At 32.0% G+C, this 27,799-nt stretch overlaps 3 protein-coding genes across 3 annotated transcripts; all 3 read right to left on the bottom strand.

Moving 5' to 3' along the window:
• Positions 1 to 888: 888 nt before the first annotated feature.
• LOC141710606 (uncharacterized) lies at positions 889 to 4,257 on the bottom strand. The gene is made up of 7 exons (XM_074513175.1): positions 3,977 to 4,257; positions 3,550 to 3,697; positions 3,037 to 3,228; positions 2,681 to 2,809; positions 2,065 to 2,234; positions 1,335 to 1,465; positions 889 to 1,192 (listed from the first exon to the last, which is right to left on the bottom strand). Exons 1-7 carry the CDS (start codon positions 4,197 to 4,199, stop codon positions 1,112 to 1,114), a joined length of 1,074 nt encoding a protein of 357 aa, XP_074369276.1. The 5' UTR covers positions 4,200 to 4,257; the 3' UTR covers positions 889 to 1,111.
• A 943-nt stretch (positions 4,258 to 5,200) lies between these two features.
• LOC141711801 (DEAD-box ATP-dependent RNA helicase 53, mitochondrial-like) lies at positions 5,201 to 10,231 on the bottom strand. The gene is made up of 8 exons (XM_074514481.1): positions 9,708 to 10,231; positions 9,294 to 9,421; positions 8,763 to 9,174; positions 8,536 to 8,634; positions 8,165 to 8,389; positions 7,373 to 7,534; positions 6,434 to 7,143; positions 5,201 to 5,500 (listed from the first exon to the last, which is right to left on the bottom strand). Exons 1-7 carry the CDS (start codon positions 10,128 to 10,130, stop codon positions 6,484 to 6,486), a joined length of 2,109 nt encoding a protein of 702 aa, XP_074370582.1. The 5' UTR covers positions 10,131 to 10,231; the 3' UTR covers positions 5,201 to 5,500; positions 6,434 to 6,483.
• Positions 10,232 to 11,886: 1,655 nt separating this feature from the next.
• Positions 11,887 to 25,003, bottom strand: LOC141711800 (uncharacterized). Its single transcript, XM_074514480.1, has 12 exons — positions 24,927 to 25,003; positions 24,583 to 24,732; positions 23,583 to 23,665; positions 23,341 to 23,416; positions 23,127 to 23,194; positions 20,267 to 20,351; positions 19,138 to 19,253; positions 18,962 to 19,045; positions 17,051 to 17,197; positions 15,969 to 16,077; positions 15,753 to 15,872; positions 11,887 to 12,305 (listed from the first exon to the last, which is right to left on the bottom strand). The coding sequence occupies exons 2-12, from the start codon at positions 24,668 to 24,670 to the stop codon at positions 12,232 to 12,234; spliced, it is 1,050 nt and encodes a 349-aa protein (XP_074370581.1). The 5' UTR covers positions 24,671 to 24,732; positions 24,927 to 25,003; the 3' UTR covers positions 11,887 to 12,231.
• Positions 25,004 to 27,799: the final 2,796 nt, after the last annotated feature.

Here is a 27,799-nt window from a genome sequence, read left to right as displayed (position 1 = left end):
ATTAAAAAATAATTTTAATAGATATAGGGCGTGTTTGGGAAATCTATTAAATGAGCTTATTAACTTATAAACCCGCAACAACTTATCGACGAGTGTTTGTCTACCCAACTTATAAGTTGAATTTATAACTTATAAGCTGATAAGTTGAATGTTAGCAATGACGTATTTTTTCTCAACTTATTTTGATTTTTTATTTTGTTTATTAACTTTAGTTTTTAAAAATATTTTTTAAAATGTTAACCTAACTTAAAATTCAAGAATGAAGATAATTATATTTAAAAATTATTTATTTTAATTTATTTGAGTAAAAAAATTTTGACTTATAAGTAAAATTATTCAAACAGTTATACAACTTATAAATATTCATCTACTTATCACTTTTAAGTTACCTATTCGATTTAAGTTATAAGTTATAAGATTTCCCAAACGGACACATAATCATAGAGTATGTGTAATACGGGCATAATGCTTGTTTACCAAGATAGTCCCAAATTATCACAAATAAATGTAACAAAACTGCGCGTTATCGCTTTTTCAAAAAAGCATGTTTTTCTAATTGGGCCCTTGCCTCTAAATTTTTGCAAGAAACGTATTTTTTGTATACGTTTAAGTGACATACACGAATTCAAAAATTGTGTTTATGAGATAAACGCATCATAAGATGATTTTTTTAATAATTTTTTAGGAATTATTTTAAAATCAATAAAAATATAAAATATAATTTCATTAAAAAATCGCATATATAAAATACGTTTTTGAATGATAAAAATGGTCATATTTTAGCACTTCCCTGATTGTGAATTTTTGAGATCATTACCCATGCTGGTACCTAGAATAAGAGGGAGTTTATACATGGAACTACAATGGATAATTATCATATTCCCGGTCATTTGTTAACAATTTTCCAACTGATCAAGCTTAGGAATACAAAAGCAAATCATCTCACAAATATGGTAAAGATCTAAAAGATACTGGATTATAGTACAAGATAAAGAAAACTAAGCCTAAACAGAAGAATAATAATAATACTCTTGCGCATTCCTCGTCCATCTTGACACATTCTCATGGTCTCGCCTGTTCTTCGTTTCTGTACAATTTCATATCATAAATGTTAACTTCTGAGAGCAGCCCTCCGTGATTGTTTCATCAGGATATTCCAAGCAAGCAATGCCGCACCAATAGCTGGCTCCACCTGGTTTTTTCAAAAGAATGCAGCACAACTTAGTGTAAGAACAAGGAAGCCTTCATAGCGCAATCACAAGAAAAATGTGTTGCTAATAATAAAATGGATAAAGAGAGATAACTGCGAATTGTACTTGGTTGATTACAAGTACCTTTGGCCGAATTGGGATAACTCCCGGGAAGTCCTTCGAGATGCAAGCAATCACTTCTTTTCCAATGTCCCATCTTTTGTTGGCTTCAAGAATACCACCGACCATCACAAGAGGAAAATGCTCCTCTCCATCTAAAATAATATTTCAAAGTGTGAGCATCACTTTATTAGTGTAGTTCAGAATATACTACAAGCACAGAAACATAAGTTGTTTTTCTGTAGCACGATTATTAGCTCAAGAAACTAGAGAGGCATTCCTATTAGTACTAGAACAAGACAGGTAAGTTGATCAATGTTACAACTTACACATATAGGCTACAATACCGAAAACACAATGCACGAACATTTTAGGTACGGTTGAGTTTGTGCTCCAGTTGTTATACATATAGGTCTTTCACATTCAGACTCCTCAAAAATTAGTTATACTTGTAAGTCTAGCTTAGAACTCCTAAAAGAAGTAATAGTATCCTTAAATTAAGTTTACCCCCACTCTCAGTTATTAATTACAATCAGTATACCCTTGCTAAAGGACTCCAGAATTCTCTAGTGATGAAGTAGATTACCCGGGGACTGGGGACAATTGCAGGACTTGGACTATCGAGTGTGTGACCCTAAAAGACGACCTATCAGTACATATAATATCCAGAACTAAAGCTCCTTGACACCAAAAAAAAATAATCAATATATGTATGTAATATAGCCGAAAGTTCCAAAAAATATTGACAAACTACCTTTTCCACACAATTCCAGTCTTCTTACAACAGCCTTCACACTTGAAGCTAACTCCTGAACTGCATCTAACAAAATTTTGTTTGCAACTTCATCGCCTGCTTCTGCACAAGTTATCACAACAGGGACAAGAGCTGCAATTCGAGCCCAGGAAGGGTCAGCGTAGGTCCACCTGAACTACAGCAGAAAAAGCAATGGTAAGAATCATCCTTCTATAGCAAATTATGTTAAGAGATTGTGTAGTGGTAAATGGTCTGATATTTTTATTTTCCACGTCCAGTTCTGTAGTAATGTTTAATTTTCTTTCTAGATTTCTTGAGCTTACTAGCATGATCTTTGCTATTTAAGGTTCACTATATACAATACTATAATCAAATTCAACAAATTTATAATTAGAAAATCAAGCAGCTTCAGAATTTCTGGATTCGATGAATTTTCTTATATGTTTTGATATATTTACTATACCCGCTAATTTTAAAAGTTTTTAGTAACAGAGCTCTATATTATAACAAAAAATTAAACACAGAAGTGTACTTCTGTCGTATTTGTTTGTCAAAATTCTTACAAGAATCATATATATGAAGTGATGATGGCGAGGATGAGATTCTCAGTAGTTACCCGATAAGTTCATCTGGAGATATAAGATCAAGCTCCTGCAGTATACGACACACCAGACTTGTATGCGGACCACGACCATCATGAGCCCTGATTACTGCTGTTAATGCCTGTGCAGCAATGCCATATCCACTACAAGTAAAAAGGGCAACCATTAATAGCATTGACAAAATTGTATCACATCTACTGATCCTATTTCAGTATGCGAATATTAATTATATGTTTATATTCATCAAATGTTATTACCACACCAGAATACCCAGAATCGATATATATAAACAAATAAGATCCTTTTAATCAACAATATTAGCACCAGAAAGATTATCATAGACATGCACAGAAGAAGATAGTATGCATACCTTCCCCAGTCACCTAATATAGGGCCTGCACCAGAAGCCCGGGCATCTCTTCTATCCGACGTGAATCCATAAGCAATAGTGCCTGTACCAGCAATTAGAACACATCCGTGAAGTTCTCCTAAAGTTCCACTTGCCAGAGCTGCCACAGCATCATTCTCAACAAACAGTTGGACATGGCTCGGAAATATAGCACTGTACATGAAATAAGAAATATATTTGAATCTGTACAAGTAACGCTGTATTAAGGACTACGAAATAGAAAGGGTTGATGCAGGGGGAAAGGACTAAGCCATCTCTTTTGTCAATCAGAAATGACAAGTTCCAAAAACTGGCGTTAAACTACCAGCACAAAAACCTAACTTATTTCGTTATTGAACTCTAATATCAACATCCAGCTCAAAATATGAAGACACAAAATATTAGAGGGCTATGACAGCAAAAAAAACGTACTCCATAGTTGAGTACTTCATCAATTTAAGGAAAAAACTCGAATATAGACTTCAAATGTCAAACCTAAGCCAATTTAAAATTCTTTGCTGGTCTGTTGGATGGTTGACACCAGATACAGCCAAACAAACAGCTCGAACAGCTGACCGTGTTGAACCCGACTTAGAAAGAGCTTCGGCCATAACTTGTTCCAGTGTCTCCCTTGCAGCAGCATCTGTGGTATTACAAAAATGTATCAACATTGAGAAAAGAAACGCCATACTGGAACAGCTTTTTCTTGTTCCATAAGTTACCAAAGTTAACAAACTGATTGGCATATAAAAAAACAATACTAGTATCTTTGCCAAGTTGTTACCAAATATGATCAACTTTCACAAAAACTATTATAATTCAGATAACATACTTGAAATTCTCCAAGTACACCAAAAAAAACGCCACGTCAACTAAAAACAAATTAGAATCTATAAATTTAAGAAATATAAGTGTGTATCACCTCCAACACTGTTGTGATTGGAGCATCCAGCCACAGCTCGAGCAAGAAGCGGAGGAGGGTCAGGCAGGTGATCGGTAAAAGGGACAATAGGTATGCATACACAAACAGTAGAAGTGGTTCCACCATCCAACCCAAGTATTACTTCTCGACCCATACCAAGTCCAGAAATCACCATTTCATGCTCAAAATCCCACACTTCTCCGTTTCTATATCTCTTCTTCATCACTAATACTCAAGAAACAAACAAGAGACTAATAAGAAAGACTAGGAGAAAGAGAAAATATAAAAACAGGACAAGGGGGGAGTGAAGCATATAGCTTTCATCAAAATATATATATGCATAAGCAATAATTGTAACGTATTGACTGATGCTGTTTGTTTAACTAGTGTACAGATATGGAAATCGTCATGGTATTATTATTATTATAGAGTTGGTGATTATTTTAAGGTAATAAGAAAAGAATGGAACAAGATGAAGAAATGTTAATGCAGCAGTTAAAAAAGGACAGGGAGTTGTGTCTCGGCCGGCAGAAAAGCCCAAGAGCTAAGTGATCATTTCATGTCTCTGTTTTCTGTCTCATATCAAGACTGCATGCAAACTCTACATGTACAGTTTACATAAATTTATACAAGTAAAAGACTTTGATAAAACTGTACTCCAAAGAGCCTGTATTCATTTGTCACTATGTTTTTATTTTTAACCTGCATAATAATTTACACACACGTGAAATTTGAAGCACCAAGTGTCAATTTTTTTTACACGAAGGGATAGTTATACATCTTGACAGAGGTACATTTGTCACAATTAAGGAAGGATAAAATATGAACAAGTTACTAACTTGTGTTGTTACCATGACAAAGGACACCAGCAAAATGTTGCATCCTCTTTAAAATATTAGTACACCCATTGCTGCAGCTTAGCTAAGTTCTGTGCGAGACATGACACTGGCTAAATGTCAAATTTCATAAACGGAGGGGATATACAATCTTTTTTAGTAAATCCGGTTAGACATAGCTACATCAACTCCACTTGTCTATTCCATCAACTTCTTTCACCATTCGACCGAGAGTACCTCTTTTGTCCGAATAGGTGTTTGGCTTTAGATTATTTAGCAGGCTCAGTAGTGACGGTTCGTTTAATTGAAAAGTTTTCACGCTGTCCATTAAGCAAACAGCTCGAACTCTTCTGTTAATTTATCACGATGTAAGAACTTGTCCTAGGCATAATTCCAACAACGTATACATTTCTGGTTTTATTACATCAACCCAGTAGCGAATACAAGTTCACAAGTGGTAAGTGAAACATTGTGAATGAGAAAACGGGGATCTTTAGTGATCCATGTTACATGATGCTAAGTATCTATATTTACATCATTATTTCAATTTCTAAATCCAAATGCAGGAGCAAGCTCTTGGCGACTACCCTGTGGGCGACTCTTCAAACTCATACTTACTATAACATTGCTAATTATATCTAAGTAGCTAGTTCCCGGCAACAATCCTCATATCATCCAGTCTTTATACCTGATAAAAAATTGTCAAATAGGAAATGGGAAAATTAGGTCAAGGTGTCCAATATAATCGATCTCATTGATGTCATGGAATAAACAAATTCTACAGGTAAGCTTTAAATCATCCAACTACAAGATGCAAGCATGGCATTTAAAGATGCAGGAAAACATGGGTAGTGCAGAAGGCCATCAAGAGGATTACCCAGGAAACGTTACTGTATATTTGTCTAAGCTGGCCAGTCAGAATTCATGTTTAAATACAAAATCTAATAAGATTGTAGATTAAATCAAACTAGATAAAAGTCGTTACAGTCAAATCTTACACCTATACTACAATAAAAAATCTCATCGACCTACCTATACTATATCAACTGATCTCTAAATTCAGTTGCACCTAAAAGTTGTTACAGTCAAATATTACCCCGGCTATTCCCCAGCCGTCCTAAACTTATTCCCTATATAACAAAACAGTCACTTGATATTATTTAAAATCAATTTTACAAGTCAAACTGAAACTTGCCTACTATAATCTCTTACAAGTTCATATGACAGACTAGCTAGGTTACCACGATTGTTGGCAGCTTCTAACGGTCTCAGTATCCTCTTAATTTCTTATATTTGTCCCATTCTAGATAGCCTTCATAAGTTAGGCACAATGAAACACAAACATGCTGCTTGGTCAGCTAGCTAAGGGTTGATCCCCGTAAAGCAAAAGGTTAAAAAAGAAGGAAGTTCTTGAGTTATTATTTTTAAGGATAGGCATATGCCTTTTGAGTATAAGTAAGCTTCACGTGGACCTACAAATATATATAATAATATTAGAAGATAAAAACAATGACCTAGCTTCTAATTAAGCAAACTGGCTTCGAAGCATAGATTAATAGCAAACTATCAGATAATATCTGTTAACATCGTATTTTAAAACTTGATCTATTATGAAACTTACCTCTTATAGGATCAAAAAAACTTCCTCCCAGAATCATGACCGCCGCCAACTTAGTCATCCACAGAGTCACTAAACCAACTAGAACGACTGTCTTTACTAGAGCGTGAATCACCAAACCCACTTGAACGACCTGAAAAAGGTTCTCCAAAACCACTTGAACGATCTGCACCACCCCTGCTTCCAAAGCCACCTGAACCTCCACGCTCTGATCCACTAAAACTACTTGAACGAGCTGAACCCCTTGAGTAATCTGCAGATCCACCAAACCCATCACCAGAACGACCAGAGAAGTCGCCAAACCCACCACTCGAACGGCCTGAAGACTCTCCAAAACCACCACTGGAACGCCCTGAAGACCCTCCAAAACCGCCCGAACGCCCTGAAGACCCGCCAAAACCACCCGAACGGCCTGAAGACCCGCCAAAACCGCCCCCGGAGCGGCCTGAAGACCCGCCAAAACCACCACCCGAGCGGCCTGAAGACCCACCAAAACCACCACCCGAGCGGCCTGAAGACCCGCCAAAACCACCAGTGCGACCGTAATCCCCACCAAAATGGCCACTATAAGATCCTCTATCAGAACCACCATAACTATTAAAGCGGCCTGAATTACCAAATCGACCACTTCCAAGAGATCCAAACTGTCCACCAAAATTTCCCGTGTCCCTGAACATGTCTCTGGTTCCACTCTCAACCGCAATCCTAGGAAGCTACATATATGAGGTAAAGCATGAGTATCAGTTTATAAAAAATTAAAATTTAAGAAGAAAAGAGAAGGGACTCGCATGGTGTAATAATAAGAAAAGAATGCCTCATTTAAAAAGGACATAATTTATTTGACAAAAAAAACATCAACAAAACAAGGTTTCATATTAGCCTACAATTTGACAAAAAGAAGCATCAGCAGAGATAGACAGTAGATATACATTAGCATTTTACCTCTGCAAATTTGCAACCTACTTGCCGTTCAATGCCTTTAACATCCCTTGATTGCTCAGATGAATATATAAGAATTGCACTTCCTGTCTTCCCAGCCCGACCAGTCCGGCCAGATCGATGAACAAACATCTCCGAAGTGTTTGGCAGTTCAAAATGTATCACCTGGACAACACAACAAAGTTTCATTTGAATAATTAAAATTAAAAGAAACCAGGTGGCAATAATAATCCAATAGACAGGAAACTTTAAAGCTAAAATAAGATAAGCTATTGTTAGAGGATAGCAACTTCAATCACAGAAGTTCTTCTTAACTTGAAACTTGATCATCACAAATTACTACTCTAAACTTAATGTCAAGATGTGATAATCATGTGAATGTCGTCTACAATATTTGACCAAGAGAATTCAAGTATCAACCTAGTTTCCCTTGCAATATTAGTATAGTAGTATTACACAGATTACCAAATTTTTCTTAAGGAGGAAGGGGTGAACCAAGAGACAGATTAGATGACAAAGAACTTAGGTCACAACATCAGGAGAAACACATGACACAAATCAATTCAGTCAGCCTACTCCGGTATCCAGCTCCCTCATGTGCGTTTAATATAACTTCAGTAATAACACTTGTAGGAATGTTGAAACTTTCATACATTTCAATTATCAGGATGCTTCTCACAATGAAACTTATAATGGAACATTTCACAAGTTTGACTTCACCCATGCTTTTGGAAAGTTATACTTAAATTAAAATATTCACACATGTCGATACCATTCGTCAGAGTTTAGACTCACCAGATCAACATTAGGTACATCAAGACCGCGAGCAGCAACATCAGTGGCAACCAAAATATTAAATTCACCATTACAAAAACCTGAAAGTGTTCTTTCCCTCTGATTCTGAGAATGATCTCCATGCAAAGCTTCACAAGGAAAGTTCCTTTGCATGGAATATGCCAATCTATCAGCATCACGTTTTGTTTGAGTGAAAACAATGCATTTACCTCCTTTTGCATGTTCCTGGAACCAATATAAATTCAAGTTAAAAGTAATAAAATCGACCAATTAGACTGCTTACGAAGTTATTAAACTCACTGCAAGTATAGAAACAAGTTGCTTTCAATGAAGCCAATGATACTGCACTAGGAAATAAAATACTGTCTTACAGTTACTAATGGCCCAATAATTGCAGGTCTCTCATGCATGTCAGACACAATTGAGTAGAGTGTGATTCCTTCTGCCAACTTCTGGTCAGAATCTCCTACCTAAACCCAAACTCGAATTAGCAACTATTCAAGACAAAAATACAAGTAATACTGCCTCAACGCTACATATTGATGATAGAAATAGATTAGCAAAAAAAAAAAGGAAGACCAATAAGTATCACACTCACAAGATCAATAGTCAACGGATTATTTAAGAACTTCTGAGAAAGTTTTACGATCCAACTTGGCATTGTTGCTGAGAACATCATTGTCTGATGCTGCTGTGGCAAATTCTCTAAGATTGTCTCAACATCTTCAGCAAATCCCACATTAAGCATTTGATCAGCCTCATCTAGAACAACAAATTGAACCTCTGACAAGTCCAACACTCTTCTTTTAATAAGATCAATAACTCGCCCTGGAGTGCCAACAACAATATCGATGCCACGATAAAGCTTTTGCATTTGAGTAGAAATAGGCACACCACCATAACAACACAATGTTTCTAAGTTGGGTGCAGAATCACAAAATTCTTTGTTAACTTGACGAGCAAGCTCCCTTGTTGGAGCCAAACATATTGCCAGGGGATTCCTTCCTTGTCTATTAAATAAATTATAAATAAACATTTATTAATAGTATCAAATTTATACATCATTTGCAATATGAAAACACATGGCATCAACATGAAGAAAATCCAAACAAATAAAGAAAAGACAGACCCATGCTTAGCATTAAAACGAATAATCTTATCCATAATTGGAATCCCAAAAGCCAGAGTCTTCCCTGTTCCCGTTCTAGCTCGACCTATCATGTCACGTCCTTGCATTGCTGGTTCCAACACAGCTTTCTATACATTCAAAATTATTACACATTACTATTCCATATACTAAAAAACAAAAAATTGCAGTCCCTAACATATACGAAGATCATAAAACCAAACCCTTGGCTAATTACAACACCACTTCTCAATTACCGCATACATACAAAAGCACAAAAACCATGTCCCAGAATCAAATATCAAATCAAAATGTAATCTTTTTAACTTCAATTATCACTAATCTAACAAATAAGTAAAAATTCAATCTTCAAAATCACGCAACATTTAAAAAATATAATCTTTAAGGCATGCAAACCTGAATTGGGAAAAGCTTAGTGATACCCTTCTTGGCCAAAGCATAAACAATCTCACTAGAAATCCCAAGTTTCGATATTTCAAGACCCTCATCATTTCCACTTCCCCCTTTCTTCACTTCCTCCTCACTTACCTCCTCTACTACATTACGAACTGACTGCGAAAACCCGAAAGATCCCCTGAAATTCAAGAACCCGCCACCATGAAAGTCTCTTTTAACACCAGGCACACTTTTAGTCACATTTATACAGCCACCATTGTATATCTTCCCCAAAAATGTGGAAAATTGGGGAGCTTGTCCTGAAATGAAGTGATCAGTTGAAAATAGATGATGGGTGTGTTGAAGAATCGAAAAAGATTGTTGGGTTAGTAAAGCGAGCTTGATTCTCTTCGAAAAGAGTGAGCTTTTTACAAGAGTACTCATCTGTGATCAAGAAATTGTAAAATTAGGGTTTTGTTGGTTAGGGTTCTTGTTGGAATTATCCGCAATTTTTTTATATGGGTTTAGACTTTGCTAGGACAAATATTTACTTATGGCATAAATTTAAATGAAAAATTAATGCTGTTTATATATATATGGGTTTAGACTTTGCTAGGACAAATATTTTTTATATATGTATTATTTTGAAATGAGCTGTTTATAAAATCGTGTACTTAAATTTCAGAAAAATAAGAAAAAATGATAAAAATAGCATATTTTTGAAAATATTTAACAAAAATAGCCATTCTGAAAAAAGTGACCAATTTTGGCTCTCCACTGTCAGTTGGGTATCCCAATTTGTATAAAATACTCCACTGCTAGTTGGGTATTTCATATATGGGATACTCCACTGTCAGTTGGGTATCTTATATAAAGTGGATACTCATCTCATCGGTCAAAGTTGACCAACTTTTTAGAAATTGGTTATTTTTGTCAATTTTGTGTAAAAATAGGCTAAATTTGTCCTTCACCCGAAAAATAACACATATATATATTTTTGTAGCTTAACAAAAACTTATGGCCATTTTATCAAGTGGTATCCATTTTTCAACAGGTATCTCAAGAATGTTATCTTCTATTTTTTTTTCAAAAAAACATTTTTTTATGACAAATTTAACTGAAATACCCCATCGTCAATTTTAATTCACCCAAATACTCGGTCTTCAATATCTCAAAAAATATCTAGGTGAGTAAATGTATATTAACTTTTTGAAAAAAAAAAGATTTAGCCCTGATGTCCAGTTCTAAAAAAATATACCCAAGCAACGTAGAGTTATTGTAACGGTTGAGTTTTTATGCACTCCTGAGGATAGGAGCTATTATAATCAATTAGTAAAAAGAAATATACCTAACTTTTCAGTTTTAGAAATATATCTCCGAAAATCAAACCAAAGAAAATGTATCTCATTGATAATTTTGGCAACATCTTCCAGATTTAGTATTGCAGTCATCGATTTTGGATGTTATGGTAATTTTGGCTTTTATAGATTTTTTGTGGACGTTTTTCTTTTTAAACTTCTAATATTTTTATATAAAATTTTCATATTGGTGTATACATCAGGTAATCGTGAGTTAAATATGAGAGGTTTTTTGAAAAATACTTTATTTTGAAGTTTTGTTTGTAAAAATAGGATTTTTTTAAAAAAAATTATTTACAAATATATAATTTTCAATTTCTTTTGCAAGAATACGATTTTGTAAATGGATGAAACCCGATACAATCTCAAATGTAAACCGATACAACTAAAAATTCAATCATTTTTCAGAAAATGTAAAAGAATTTGAATATGTAATTGTTTTTGTTAGCAAACCGTTTTTTATAAAAAAAATCAAAAAAATAGTGAAATCGCAAATAAACTTTTAAAAAGTAGTAATCTTGGTTTTTCTCAAAATATTAACACTGCTTTTTTTTCTTTCCATAACGTCGTTTTTTAATGCAATAAGTACTTGATGAGATCCTAATCTCTGATCAAAGTTTATACCATCTCAATCTTAATATAATTTCTAATGATTTTACAGATTAGTTTAAAGGATCATTAAATAGTACTAGGAATTCTTGGGTGGTTTGTTGCTACGACTCATTGAGAAGAATTAAGATTGTGATTTCCGAGCATATGAAATTAAAATTTATGCACAAAATTGAGGGAGATTGGATGGACATTTAATTAAAACGTAAAAAAAATAATTGTAAACTTAACAATTAGACGTATCCATCAGCGGTTTCAGCATAACTACTCAGAAAGTAATTAACCACCAAAAAGAACTACCTATATAGAGCAAAAAGAGGTCTGTGTGCTTTGAAAAAGTGAAGCCTTCTATAATAATGTTTGTTGCTGGTGACTTGCCATTAGGAATTACCCACAGGATCAAATGGAAAATAAAACTGACAGAAATAACCTACATTTGATGCTACATTTCCCATGGCTGTGTATCTGTGTCACTGTGTGATGCTAGATCTCAACTTAACAGCATCAATGTCTGCTCGTGGCAAACAAGTTACTCAAATTTGGCGAACAATGTAGTGCTGGCCTCCGACCCCTAACTTTCATCTGTATCCAACCTTAACATTTGGTTTCACCACAGCCTCAACAAGTCTGTACATCCACCTATCTAGCATTCCTGTTATGTAGTAGCATATGTCAGCTATTTCACCATAGTGCAAAACAAAAGGAAAATATATGTAGACAAGTTCACCAATCAGCATATTCTAGGGGTATGTAGTGAAAAGAAAAACAGAAAACGAAACAGAAAATAAAATAGAATACCCGCTTTTTTTTTGTATTTAGTCTACCCCATTAACCTCACCAACGAACTGAAGCCACTTTAGATGAAACACTTGCCCTTAAATGTTTTTCAATTTTTATATATTATATATTATGTAATTCATTTCTAAGAAAACCTAGTCTGAGTCCCACTTGTGGAGATACGCAACAGGTGAAATCACAGGCATCTAATGTCTTGTTACGAACATATACACTGAGTAGCTTTAATATTCATTTTCAATCTCTGACCCCATCCTAGACCTGGTGAAATATAGTTTTGGTTTGGTTTCGGTTCTTTAATATGAATTTGGTTTGGTTTTGAAACCAATGGTTTTATATGGATTTGGATTGAAATATGGATTTAACTTTATTAAATTAAATTTTAAATTTGAATACATACATCCGTTATGTAATAGAGACTTATTATATATCAAATTATATTAATTTGTTGAACATACAGCAACATATAATTTTTAATTATCAGCAACATATAATTTATAATTATCACGTAATTTTTACTCCCTCTGTCCTATTGAATTATATACATTACTTTTTGGCACGCTTTTCAATACTCTTTTAAAGCATAACTCCACAATATTTTTTTAAATTTTTTTTTTCTGAATAAAAGTTTTATGTTTAAACATTTCTTTAAAAAAACAAAAAAAAAACATTATCAAACTATATTTTATAGAAGCCTCGAAATACGTGCAAATAGTAAACGTAGAGAACCCATGGGACGGAGGTAGTAACAAACAGTGTTCATTTATTCAGATAATTTATATACACTTTCACTACATTGACGTACATTTACAAGTGCACTACACACTCTTATTATTTAAAATAAAAGTGGGTCCCCAGAATGACTTCTACTACAGAGCTTAGAAACAAGTGGTCTAATACATACATAGTCCATGTAAGTATATTCTTATCCCTCCGTGTTCAGTTCAGTCCGTCAGTAATAAAAAAGTCAAGTACCGAAGATTGGAGGATGGGGTCAGAGATTGAAAATGAATATTAAAGCTACTCAGTGTATATGTTTGCAGACGTAGTTGCAAAATTTAACAATTTGGTTCGTAATATGGATATCACATATTTGAATCCAGATTTTTTAGAAAATATGTGATTTGAATCCAATCCAAACCATTTATATAAGTGTGATTTTCTGTTCAACCAAATTCAATATTTTGGACCGGATTGGTTTGGATTTAGAGCCATATTGCCAGCTCTAGTCTTGTATATGCATTCTGTTACACGTTTGCTAGTTGATTGTCATCATAGTTACAGTCTGTCATGTTCACATGAACCAATTGAACATTAGAAACATAGCTTAGAAACAGTAATATGGAGTACTTCATTGTAACTTTTAAGTTAATTATAATATATGAAAATGATTGTAAAATGATTAATGGTTATTTTTAATAGCGAAAAAGTATAAATATAGAACAATACTTTGATATTTTCAAAAAGTTAAGAATAACAATTAAACGAATCGAAAGAAGCAGTTTCAAACGGTTTTTATTTTTTTGCCATTGTATATAGATTGAAAATTGACGAGGAACGGAGAATATTTATGTAAGATTCGGGAAACTTAAATAATATTAAAGACATTAAAATACGGATATATATTATTCTGTATATACTAATAAGAGAAGAAATAGAATTTAAAAAATATTTAAATAGCTGGATTTAATTCTATTAAAATTCTCAGAATCCTAATCGCATTAGGTGAGTTAGCAGGTTATATGAAATTCAGCTGTAATTCAAAAAAATACAAACAAAAAGCGTTTACCGTGGGCACGATAACTGGTACACCAGAGGGGCGTCCTACCCGATCCTCTCGTACTAGGAAAAGGTCCTCTCAGGCCTTTTATTTGGTAGGTAACATCAATGAAGCTACCACGAAGGCTATGACTTAGAAATGGAGAGCAATTCGAATAAATGACCTTCAATCTTTATGAAATGACCCCTAATTGAAACGTTTGGAATTCAAAAGTTAACGAAATCATATTACCTACTAATTGTGGTCAAATTGGCGTATTTCCAAATCACAGCTCTGTTGTTACAGCCGTTGATATAGGTAATTTGAAATTCTTAAAAGCAGTATAGAGAAACATAGATAAAAAAAACAGAGCCGCAAACTAGAAGTTCGAGAGAGGCAGTCTAGTAAATTAGCAGCAGACAAGTAAGACAATTTCTTTGACCTATTATTATAATCGTTCAATGATTAATTATATATATTTGTGTAGCCGACCCCGCTGTGTTGTTTATTCCCGGTCTTGTGAGTCGGATTCTTTTTACCTTTTAGCTAAGTTGGACATAGCTTTACGCTGAGTTAGAATTGAATTTAATAGTATAATTATTTATGGTACAATCTCGTGTAAATATGTAATGATCTGAAGTTATGAAGCATGAGCTATGTTTTAGAATCATTAATATAGGAGTAATTGTTTCATATTCACTAATTAATTATTAAGTTATCTAGATAATTCTGTGCTGCCATGTTTACACGCTACACACTAGCATTTGTTCTGGAACATGGTTTTATAATTATTAATGTTTAGATAATGTTCTTTATGTTAACTAATAATATTTTCTTTTTAGTTGTTATAGGCATCAGGTTAGTTTGTTAAGGAATTTTTAAATGTGTACGGCTACTGCACCTGCAGTTGTCCATTTAATTCATTGCCGAGTCAATTTAAATAAATAACTAAAAGAATAAATGTGCTTGTAATGAATTTAATATGTAATCCAGGTCGCTTGTGTTATGTTTAATAATATTAAAATATTATAAAATACTTGTCTTAATAATAATTACAACTGATAATGATACACTGACACGACACCTAGCTTATGCATGGCCATAACCTTCGCGAATCAGCTTCTTTGGACTTGGGTTTGTGAGGATTATAAATACAACAATTTGAGTATCTCTTCCCCAGTTCAAAGTCTTCGGCATTACTGGTCAAATACGTAAAACCTATTCCTCACTTCAACCTTCTCTGTTTAGAAATATAGCCTTTCATATTTTTTTTGGCCAGTCAAGTCATACTCTCGGATATTCCCAATAAATTATAAGTTCAATATCATTCACTGTTGGTATCATAATTAGCAGCAATTATATTTAAAGACAAACAGATAGCATGGAGATATTTTCTAACAATAATTAATCTCTTGTATACAACATGATCACGACACAACTATGACTTTGGGCTCATGTTAGATTAACTCTTTTTCTTGAAAAAAGGAGGAAGCGTATATAGAGTACATAATTATCTCGATAGTTCAAAGAGAGAACAGAACCAACCTGTTACAGCAAATGTACCCCCTAGTACTGCACATAGACGAGTTATGAAGTGTAGAAAACTGCGTCTTTCCTCTCTGATGGTCACAGTAATTGGTGATAAATCATACAAAAAGTAGACAGCTGGATTAAATATTCAAAATGTTAGCAAATTTTAATCTATTCTGCCGGCAAATAAATTGAAAAAATAAATAAATATATAGACATTAATAAATAAACCTGGCCATGTCCTGTCAAACTCGTGCATGGGGGAAAAATATTCAGTAACAGAAAACTGATTTGTAGGTAGAATTTCTTTTGATAAATAATTATATTCAGTTGGAACAACCTGCACCAGAGCAATTGGAATCAAATGTCACAGTTTAGCCCCCAAAGATGTTTTAGCACTTATTTGGGGGGGGGATGAAAGATGTTTTGGCCCTCCTAAATGTATGTTTAAAGATTATAAGAGAAAGAGAAGTGCTCGGCAACGATACTTGTACGCTAACATTTTACTACGAAGTTGTACAATGACGAGTTGATGCAAACCATAAAAGCTACTGTACTCCTGCCTATGCAGGCAATTGAAGATATATATTGGATACATTCCATCAACTCGTACTTGAGCTCCAGATGCTCAAGCTATAATACCAGTGTCAAATGGTTCCGCAAAACCACAAATACTGATGTCATTTTCAAACAAGCCAAGCTATATTATTTCCCTTAGCAATAATATATGTTTGTCAAAAGAAAGAAGGAAATTTGTGTTATTATTATATAACATACTGAGTTTTAGTAACAGACTAAAGTTTTTGGCCATCTGAAATTCATAGGCGGATTCTGAATCTTTTGACTAGAAGTGGTGTTCCTAAAACTCAGTATGTTGTAAGCTACCATACATAGAACAGAATCTTAAGTCCACCTGGTAGCGACAGTTTTTTTTTTACAGTGGTAGCGACAGTTCAGTTCCTCAAGAAGAATGATGTACACAAGGTCCTATCTGTGCCAATTCTTTTGTGCATCTAAAGTGGATATGGAATACAAAAGGCTTACAGAACTGTTATCCGCTCCCTTGAATCATTATGTGTTTATGAAGCAATTATGTCGCTTTTAATTTCCTAAATTTTCATTCACTCAGCATGTAACCATATAATAAATTCAGGTCAAGAAATACAAGTAGAGAAGCTCAAAGCAACTCCATTGAGTTTGTAAAGTGAGGACATAATAGCAATAGTCTTTCCCATATGTATGTAAAAGATACATGCTACATGATTGCAGTTGAAAACAATTAGATAAGCATAAAAAGGATAAACAAATTTAACCTTTATGTAGTATTTGAAAGTTCCACTTCCTTTGTGAACATTTCTTGATGTCCCATCAAGAGGATTATGAATTCCTGGATATTTTGGCCCAAAGGATAACTCATGGATTATGTGACTTACGTTCACATGTGTAGCTCCTTCGAAGATCTTAAGCATTTATAAAGAATAGAGTATGAGAATTTTTTTAAAAAAAAAAGATTACAAACTGGGTAAATTTAAAATAGGCACAAAAGGTACAACTTCGGCTGTATCGTATTGTAATTTTCTCTTTTCTACTTCTCTAATTATTTTCATACCTAAGAGCTTTTGGTTATATGTGTGATGTAGGCATGCGTGTGTTTTTATAATTATATGAGAACTGCTAGGTTCTCCAAATTTTTTCCCCAAATGCTGATGTGTCATGTAGTAAATAGCAACTTTCCTAAACATAATGAGACCCCGCGTGCATTAATATGCGTCCACAAATTAAAACATGCCATGTGTTTGCCACATCATTTGGTAAATAATTTGGGGAAAATTTTTGGGGAACCTAGCGCTACTCTAATTACATATGTGATCCTTCTATCTTCGTACCTTTCTTCATTTGCTAGGCTATCATTGTGGTATATTTTAGTTTAACTTTTCCTGAATGCTAATGTTTATTAGCTTTTGCTATAAATACTTTGCTTCTTTCATGCCTTTCTGCTATTACTATCATATGGATTATATCTGTGAGCCAACCGATTAGTTTTTCTGTTAATTAACAAGTCATTTGGAATGTTCTATTCAGGTATCATATATAGGTTATGTTCATAATTAACCCATTCAACGCGTTTGGTTGGGTAAATAAAAAATTTGAAGCTCATACCTGATCCTCAAACTCATAAGGTATGAGTTTTCGAAATAACTCACTTTGGGTTAACATATTATATACATGTATGTCTTTCAGTATCATACAGTACAAAATTAAAATTGTTATACAATATATAAACTACAAATTTGATACTCGTCCTGTTTTTTTCGTCCATAATTTCCATTATCACTTGTTCCAAAAAATGTTGTTCATGTTTTATATTTTTGATAGCCTACATACATTCCTCTTGTACCCCCTTGTTATTTAAATAAGTGACAAAAAAAGAGTATTTCAAAAGAAAGGACAGCCTTGGAAATTAAATGATATTTTTCAAAAAATTTATACTAATAATAAACTTCATACTAATGATATAAATATATATATATATGTATATATATATGAAATAATAAACTTTAAGCCGATTAAAAATTGATTTAACTTATACCAATACAATATTTTAAATTAAACAGAATATTCATTCCACTACTGATATCAGGTGAATATCCTTCTTCATCTAATTCCTGATTCCCAACCCATAACCACTTGCGAACCAAACAAACCCTAAAGAGGTTTTCCCAGTTCCTTTTTAAGATTTGCAGTTTACCTAATACCCATTTAAATGATTGATGAGTTCCAAGAACCTCTGAATAAGAACAACTTCTAGCTTAGCAATACTACTTTGCCCATTAGTTAACGTCAGTAATTAATCTACCCGGAATTTTTTAACTTTCTTAGTTGACAATAAATAAATGCTCCTTAATGTTTTAACTGAATCTACAAAGTGCATCTGCATCCATCCACAGAGTTATCAAATCAATATTTACACCCCTCCAAACTTAAGGACATTAGAATAATAGAATAATTAGACACCAAGTAAATAACGTAACACATTCAGTGACATAAAACCAACAAGTGTGTTTCTTAACTATTCTGAAATTCTTAAATAATACTTTATACAATAATTGCCAACTTTTTATATATGTGAGAATTTTCAAGTCATCACATGCATCTGCTTGGGACAAACTAGCTTTTGACATGGAACTAAAGTCACCGGCACATTAATGCTTAAGAAAACTGACCATTTGAGCAACGAAGATATTTAATCCATGAACTGAAATATGAAAGTTTCCAGCAACCCTTTGGACATCCAAAACCCCGTATACCTGCCAAAAATACATATAAATATGTTGATAAATGTCAGCATGTCATTATTTAAGATTGAGAAATTCAGAGGTCAAAGGTGCTATAAACTCACACGACATCCTTCACCATTTTGTAATGCCTGCTTCACATCCTTAACTGTCTCTTCACCCCCTTCATCCAAACCATCAAAGTGCAATTTAAGGTCCTCGTGATGACTTTTGTCACCATCTGATTAAATGCAATCCATGAGTTAAATATTTATATATATCAATTCATTATATTGCCAAAAGTAATTGAGGACCTCAAACAAAAGTAAGCTCAACATGATGAATAACTGAACATATACGGACTGCATTAACAAACTCTATACTAAAGCTATGTATTTCTTTTTCTTTTTTTTTGACAGAAAAGCTATGGTTTATTTAGATTCAATGCGTCTGTGTTTTTTAAATAAAAGAGGGGAAAAAGAGAGCAAATAATTATTTTCAAGAACGAGCTAACTAGAGTGCGGGATTGAGATAAAAATAATACATTTCATTTATTTGCTGATTATGGTACAAATATGTTTATCAGAGTAAATGGTAATTTAATGCTAACCAATTCAAGAAATGGAAATTACTTATCAAGGCACATCAATATGTATTGTGCAGTAAAATTTTACCTGTAACACATAACTAGGCCAGCTTTTTGAACAAAAGAAGAAGATTGATTTCAAACAATAGCACCAGCAAGAAGTTAAGATAAATTGTGGGGCAGTTATTGAACTTGTTTGGTTAACTTGAAGATTCTTGCCCTTCTTTGATTACCTCATATTATATACCCTTTTTTTTGACAATGATATTATATACTTCAATTCTGTTGTCATGTATAAAATTTAGAAGTACGGGAAGCAATATGTTGATGTAGATAATTACAATAAAAATCAGTGAGGAAAACAATACATATTAAAATCTCGCTGACCTCATCTAGGAATCCAGCCAATCATAGTATATACATTTCAATTCAAACAGAAAAAAAAAATTATTTCGACTAAAAATATGTTGGAAACTTCACAAGAATACCGTAAGGTAACTAACAATAAATACCTAAAAGAAGGCTCCCTTCACCAAATTAATTTTTAACAGTCTCCTTAGTGTACATAACAAGATCTCTAACCATACTACAAATATTCATTAAACTTTGATATTATAAAACTAAAACAGAAAGAAATACTTAAAAAAACATAAACACCAGAATAATACCGTGCTTGTGAGATGTGTGTCCCTTTTCTACAAGGTCTGACAAATACTCAGTACCAAGAATATAGCCATCTCTGTTCAAGCGAAGCTGCAGAAACTCTCCAAATCAATAATACATTTTTGGGTAAACATAGATGATATTTATATTATTGGGCACGTATTATTAAGGAAATTAAGGGTCACAAAATACAAAAACTAAAATATTTTAAAGATGAAATTAAAATTTTCACAAACAAATAGAACATGCCAATATTACTTGTATATATTAATGTCAAGGCACATAGTTTGCTTAAAATTCGAGCAATCTAAATATGTAATTGCTTTTATCAATGTACTCTTACGTTTCATTATAGAGGATTTCTTACAGAAAGCCACCGACTCAAATTTAAAAAATACCCACTACCCGCTGTATAATACATAAGAAAATTTAAAGAGAAAAAATGATTTCATTGTAATTTAACACTTTATTATTTGTATTAATCATGAGAATTTAACTCTAATCACTAGTGTGCAATAAAATATAAATTTTCAATGGATGTTACTCTAAGTTATTTAAATTACCATCAATATCATCAATATAATTATATAATGGAGAAGACAAGTGCGGTGAGGTGGCGCCTCTCAAATTGTCTCGATGTATTTTTCTAATTTTCTTAAATTTTGAATTATTAAATAGAAAAAATCTCAGTTAAATAATATTCTCCTAAACTTTCCTCTAAATTTAGATTACCATCGCATTATTCACCTAATGTTTCTCTACCATACCATCTTATTATTCTTCAAAAATTTCTCCACCATATTAATAAAAAAATTCTTTAATTGTCTCTGATGTATTTTTCTAATTTTCTTAAATTCTTGAAATATTAAATAGAAAAAATCTCAATTACCTAATACTCTCCAAAACTTTCTAACTCAGATTACCATCTTATTATTCCCCTAGAGTTCTCTACCATACCATCTTATTATTCTTCAAACATTTCTCTACCATATTAATAAACTTTCTCTTTAACTCGAATTACCATCTTATTATTCTCCTAAATTTTCTTAATCATTTTAATAAACTTTCCTCTTAACTCAAATTACTATCTTATTATTCTCCTAAAAAATTTCTATCATATTCATAAACTTTTCTCTCAACTCAAATTATCATCACATTATTATCATAAACTTTCTTTACCATATAATTATTATCTTAAACTTTATTTTCAAGTCAAAAGTTAATTACCTCAAAAAATAAATTATGAAGTTAGTTTTAAAAAATACATAAATTAAACTTCATGGTACTATGAAATTAATTATTGATTAAAAATTATAAATTTATAATATTAAATTTGTAAACAATGAGAGAGCGGCTCATTGCACTAAACATGTTTACCTTCAACATTTTAGACTTCTAGATTTATTATATTTATTCAGGATTCGTTAATCAAATAGGAAATGTAAAAGAAGAAAATTAAATTATTATTTTAAAAGGCCACTGTGAAGCGCGACTTAGTAAACTAGTTTATTAATATACAAAATAGGGTACTCACCTTTAGGTGAGATAAAAAATATTTTAAATTCATATACAAGGTGGGCATTTTTGTAATTACTGGACCTAATCATGTATTACCGAGTTTATGAGAAGAACTATAGTAATAAAAAAACACATAATTAGCATAATATATTATTATTTTGAAAGAATGTCCAAATTAGAAAATTCATATATGATATAAGTTAAATATTTGAAAATACTTTAAGCACTCAAAATAAAATAATTACTCCCTCCATCCCATAAAAATTGACTTATTTTGATATTTAAAGGCCAATTTGACCAAATTTTAACCATAAATTAATAATCATTAGTAGATAATGTAACTAAAAAATAATGGTAACATAAATTGTAGTACTATAAATTTTTAGCTTATTATTGCCTTTTTTACTATTTTCAATGTAAAATATCTATAACATTTAAGTTTATCTTGAATTTGAAAGTCAACTAAATAATACTATTAAGACAATCGTGATTGGATAGCCACGGTGAGGGCTTACCCTTTGACATCGCACTTCCTAGTATCTCACTCACCCCGAGATTTATCTAAGCATGGATACTAATTATTAGCTTATAATAGGGATGCCCATGGGTCCGGTTGGACGGTTTAGACGCAAAACCCTAACCATAACCCAAAATCGGACGACTTTTGACCGATTTTTTAAAAACCGTACTTTGACCCGATTTTCAGTTAATCGAGACGGGACCCGTTCGAACTCTGATTAATCGACCAATTGCCGATTAATCAGTTAATCAGCCGCTTTTTAGAACACCGAACCCAACCCATTCAAATCGGTTTTAATAATTTTTAACCCAATTAAAGTTCGGTTCATCAGGTTGGGTCGGTTAGAAATTAGATCGGTTTAGGTTGTTATGTGGAAAAGGATGTCTTCGTGAGCATTAGTGCAATGTTTATCCAACATTTTTTAAGGATTAATTTACCCTGTTTACCTTAAAAAGATCAATGAGTTTATTATCTGGCCCCACTGAAGAGGATCACTGCCTTCTTATGTGGTGTATCATGTAATCTTTTGTTGCCACGAGACGAGGACAGTGACACAACTGTGGCGTAAAAACTTTTGCCGCAAGTTGTAACATAATAAAGTTTCTGTTTTTGTATTTATTAATTGTATGTAAACGGATCTTCCCCCTTCCAAAGAATGTACTCGTTCATCACTGCATGCCTGTAACTTAGCTGAACAATGTAAGTATACAATGCAGTACTTTATTTACCCACTGCCTATTTCAAACAAATTCAAGTTTCTTACATTGGATTTCTTGTTAAAACAAAAAAAGAAGGTAAACCCAAGGAGAAACAAATAAACATCTTACTTTCCATATGTTTGTGTCAAGATCAACTTCATGTTTCCCTGACATGTCTATAGCATCCACGCTTATAACTGCAACATATATACCATATAATAACGTAATTACGGTTGTGTGTGTGGGGGCAAGGGGGAGAGAAAAAGAAGAAAACTAGAGGAGTAAAGGTGAACAATTCATAAAAAAAAGGATAGATCTAAAGTTAGTGATAAATCGATCTAACCATCACATGGTAATGATGGGAATGTCATATTAATATGGATGGGAAGAGTTTCTCCACGTTTCAGGTCCACAGACATCTGTGAAGACATCACATTTCACTGTAAGAACAAAATATTATTGATGCATCCTAAGGAAGGAGCCAAAATGAAAATCCAAGTTAATGGTCTAAATACTCTGATTATGCATTGAGGTCAGGACAGAAAAGAACCAACGAGTTACAGAGTGATTATTTATATGACATACCTGATGAACCGTATATGTTGTCAGATAATACCTTAGCTCATGTACGAACAATGTGGTCATTATCACCAGGCCAACGACAGATACTAGTTAATCAGATACAACTCGTGTTAGAAGCAAACAGTTGACTCTAGTATCAAGTTATTAAATACAAATATGCTGTATTGTTTCTCATCAGAATATAAGTGCACACACATATGTTCAGAATATACACACACCACATGTAAAAACAGTTATTTGATCCAAGCTAGGACAGGAAATATAACCTCCTGCTGCACTAAGATGTACGTATATGACTTTAGGGTTCTTCACTCTAGTTATTAGGATTTAGGGCTACAACATTTTTCTTGCAATTTTTACAGACTCAGCAAAGCTTTGTAAACACAGACCCTGCTTTTTGAAGTACTGAACAATAAACATTAGTACGAATTATGACGTACTTATTTATCGAAATAAGCTAATAAAGATACCCTCAGACATTGCCTCCACAGAGAATCATACCTTTAAAAATTGACTGAATTTTCTTTCCTAATGCATGTGTAAGCGTAATCCATATGTAAGCTTCTTTTCTTGATCATCAATCAGATTTACTCTCCTTGTCTTTTTTTACTACACATTGCACTTCAAATATATCATGTCACTAAACGCCACACTCACACCATTGTTAATAAGCACCTGAAGCCATTCGACTAATGCAACATCGTACTAAAAAGTCTCAAAATGATTTTACAGAACTCTTTGCTGAAGAAACTAAATAATTCCATGTCATTCCGTTTATGACTACCGACGAATACTCAGCTACTAATTTACGTAGACGCTAATTTCACTTGCAGTGCTTAATCAACAAAATACAAGCATAATTACATCAGATCATGCAACGAACGAAATATCGGCAACAGTGTGAACCAATCTACACACTTAACATTATCAATCACACAATTCTAATAACTCAATTTCCTAAAAACAATTAATGTAGTCTCGACAGAGAAGTGTGTATATATACCAAAAGCGCCTGTTTGAGTTTTCTGCATCAAGTGATCTTCTGCACGTGGAAATGCATCCAGGCTTCTTAATGCTTGTTTCACCCCCATTTTTTCACCGAATTTTAAATTTTCTTTAAGTTTATGTCTAACACCGAATTAAAATCAAACGCCTGGTAAAAAAATTATAAAATCTATATTAGCGATCAGGAGAAGAAATTACACGATTAGTAAAAAAAATACTATCATTAAGAAGCGGTTTCGAAATTGCAAGCTAGATTGAACTAAAATGAAGTATGGATACAAATAATAAGAGGAAATATGATAGGATTGCATGTATATTGAGGAAGAAGATGACGATGATTACCGAGCAAGCTGTGATTTGGTTGATCTCTTTGCTTCCCTTTCTTCTTCTACTCTTCTCCTAACCATTGATACTAGCCCAATAAAATGTTATTTTAACTGTTTATAACGACTTCAATTGTCTGTCCAAAAGCCCATTATTCTCGGGCCTGTTATAGCCCAATACATAGATAATATTTCTGGTGTTTTAAGGAAAAACCAACATTTTGACTTTCCAGTTGAATTTACCAATCTATTATTTTATTTATATATATAATAGAGCAACCGAGGTTTGTGAGACATTTTATTCATGCTGAAATTACTATTTTGCCCCCACATTATTATATAGTATTGATATTATAGTTAATGCGCATGTATTAATTGTATGTAATTTATGTACATGTATTAATTTATCATTATTACATATAATCATTACAATTTCATTATTTATATTAACAATTAAGTACTCTATATTAATTTTACATTTATTATTTTGAGGAGATATATCCACTATACCGATTATATTCAAGAAAAACAACGTTTTTAAAGTTAGTGGACCTGAGCACGAAAAATGTAAAATAATTTTTAACGGTAGAATTAATTGAGATTATTATTAGAACATTGTTCGACCAAAACTAAACATAAATAGAGACGGGCTGTTAAAGACAAATTGATTTTGACAATGATTGTTAATCGTAGGATGAAGGAATCTGTCAATGAATTTAGAACGAATACATATGTGAATCGTTTATAAAATAATATATGGGGTTTGTTAGACATTTTATTCATGTTGAAATTAATATATTGCCCCATATTATTATATATCAATGATATTTTATTTAATGCGTATGTATTAATTGTATTTAATATTTTTATAGGAATTGAATTGAATTTAACATACATGTATTAGTCTTTATCATATAAACATTACAATTTAATTATTTATATTGACAGTTTAGTACTTTACATTAATTATATATATCATATTATAATTTTAACAAAAATCGATAACACAATGTATAGAATTTATCATTTTGTGGGGATATATCATTATATCGATTGTATTCAAGGAAAAATCGTTGTCAGAGTTAATGCACTCGAGTATGAAAAATGTAAAATATTTTTAATGGTAAATAATATTATAAGAACATCGTTTGAGCCAAATTAAACATAAACATAGTCAAATTAGAGTTTTCGTAAACGCCAAATTTACTATGACAGTGATTGTTAATCGTATGTGAAGAAATTTGAATACACATGCAAATCAAAATGAAGAGTCATTTATAAAATAATCATAATTTGTGTATTCTGAAAAGTAAATTATAAAACAAAAAATACGCATGCGTGTAACAATATGTATACATATAATTTGTCTGTCATCTTTCATATTGAATTATTATATTTAGACTATGAACAAAAACAAACTCATGTCAATTTAATAAATATCGAAATCTTATGTTTAAAAGAACAATTAAATAAAAAGGATTATTAATATTACAAAACATTATCATGTTAAGATATTGATCATATAACTAATTTACCACTAGCTCATTTATCATAAATATGTAGATATATCTTATATTTTAAAAAAATTAATAATAATTATAGAATTTGCCCGTACCTTGCACGGGGTAAAGAGCTAGTTGATATAGAACATAAACATCTATTTATCTATCTATCTTTCTGTACTAATTATATAAAACGCAAAATAATGAAAGTTTATATTATTTATCTAGATTAAAATGAAATTAAAGTAAGTCTACCTAAATCGTTGGTAGATTTAACGCAGACTTAAAAATAAGTGGGATAACAACGATCCGCTCCTAATAGTCGAAATATTAAAAATTTGATAGTTAATTTGTGTGTAGCATTAAAGTTTAGAACTAAACTAAATCAATATATACTATTTATTCGGACTAAAAAAAATTATACAATTAATTTAGGATAAAGAAAGATTAAAATCAAAAAATAATTGGACAGCCAAAATAAAATAATATGTATTTTTATCAGGAGCATAAAATTTTTATCATTAATTCGGGTTTAAACAAATTAAAATAAAATAAATCAGAATATAATTAGCTGAATTTGATTGGTATAATAAGCTGATACAAAATTATGTATACCATTGATTTGGGCTAAAATAAGACTAAAATCAAACAAAAGATTATTTGTATACTATTGATATAAGATACATTTTAACTTTTAATTAAAATATAATTCTTTTATAAGCACATCTTTAAATATTAATAAAACTATATCTTTCAATCATAAATATTTTCTTTAAATTAAAATATCACTAACTTATACATGTGTGTGTATTTATAATTATTATTAAATCGTAAATAAATTTTATATATTCAAAAATTTCACTTAAAATTAAATTCGAAAAATTATATAATATTAAAAATAATATGTGTATCGCACATGTTTTAAACTAGTACTATTATATTAAATACGAAACAATGAAAGTTTGGTTGGTAGTCGGTTTGGTCATTGTAATTATCGTAATATTTAAAATACTCTCGTAAATAGATTAATATGTACAATAGAATTATTCAAATACAAATAAAATTATTATATGTCTAATGGTCTTGATTTAAACAAAATAATATATAATATTGAGCCGAGTTGGGCTAAACAAACTATACTATTGATCCAACCTTAAATAAAAATTAAAAATAAATTTCATACACTTAGCTGGATTTGCAAGGTCGGACTAAAACAAAATAATAATTACTAATGAAAATTTATAAGAAAATTCGTTTGATCGATATAATGTCATCAGACTAAAACAAAATAATTAACTGACTAAAACAAAATCAAAATTTAAAAGAAAATTCGTTTAGTTGATATAATGTCATCAAGCCGAAACAAAATTATACATTATCCATTCGGTGT

The sequence above is a fragment of the Apium graveolens genome, chromosome 3 (assembly GCF_009905375.1).
Source record: "Apium graveolens cultivar Ventura chromosome 3, ASM990537v1, whole genome shotgun sequence".
Classification (NCBI taxonomy): Eukaryota; Viridiplantae; Streptophyta; class Magnoliopsida; order Apiales; family Apiaceae; genus Apium; species Apium graveolens.
This window is presented reverse-complemented; position numbering and strand designations above follow the sequence as displayed.

Excerpts from the sequence above, each read along its gene's own strand:
- LOC141710606 (XM_074513175.1), bottom strand. The coding sequence starts at position 4,199 with ATGAAGAAGAGATATAGAAACGGAGAAGTGTGGGATTTTGAGCATGAA. Across the intron at positions 2,810-3,036 it reads ATATTAGGTGACTGGGGAAG|TGGATATGGCATTGCTGCAC; the intron begins GTATGCATACTA and ends TTTTACTTGTAG. Across the intron at positions 1,466-2,064 it reads ACTGGAATTGTGTGGAAAAG|ATGGAGAGGAGCATTTTCCT; the intron begins GTAGTTTGTCAA and ends ATATTATTTTAG.
- LOC141711801 (XM_074514481.1), bottom strand. The coding sequence starts at position 10,130 with ATGAGTACTCTTGTAAAAAGCTCACTCTTTTCGAAGAGAATCAAGCTC. Across the intron at positions 8,635-8,762 it reads ATCCGTTGACTATTGATCTT|GTAGGAGATTCTGACCAGAA; the intron begins GTGAGTGTGATA and ends GTTTGGGTTTAG. Across the intron at positions 8,390-8,535 it reads TTATTGGGCCATTAGTAACT|GAACATGCAAAAGGAGGTAA; the intron begins GTAAGACAGTAT and ends TATTGGTTCCAG.
- LOC141711800 (XM_074514480.1), bottom strand. The coding sequence starts at position 24,670 with ATGGGGGTGAAACAAGCATTAAGAAGCCTGGATGCATTTCCACGTGCA. Across the intron at positions 23,195-23,340 it reads CCCATCATTACCATGTGATG|TTATAAGCGTGGATGCTATA; the intron begins GTTAGATCGATT and ends TATATGTTGCAG. Across the intron at positions 16,078-17,050 it reads CTTTCAAATACTACATAAAG|GTTGTTCCAACTGAATATAA; the intron begins GTTAAATTTGTT and ends GCTCTGGTGCAG.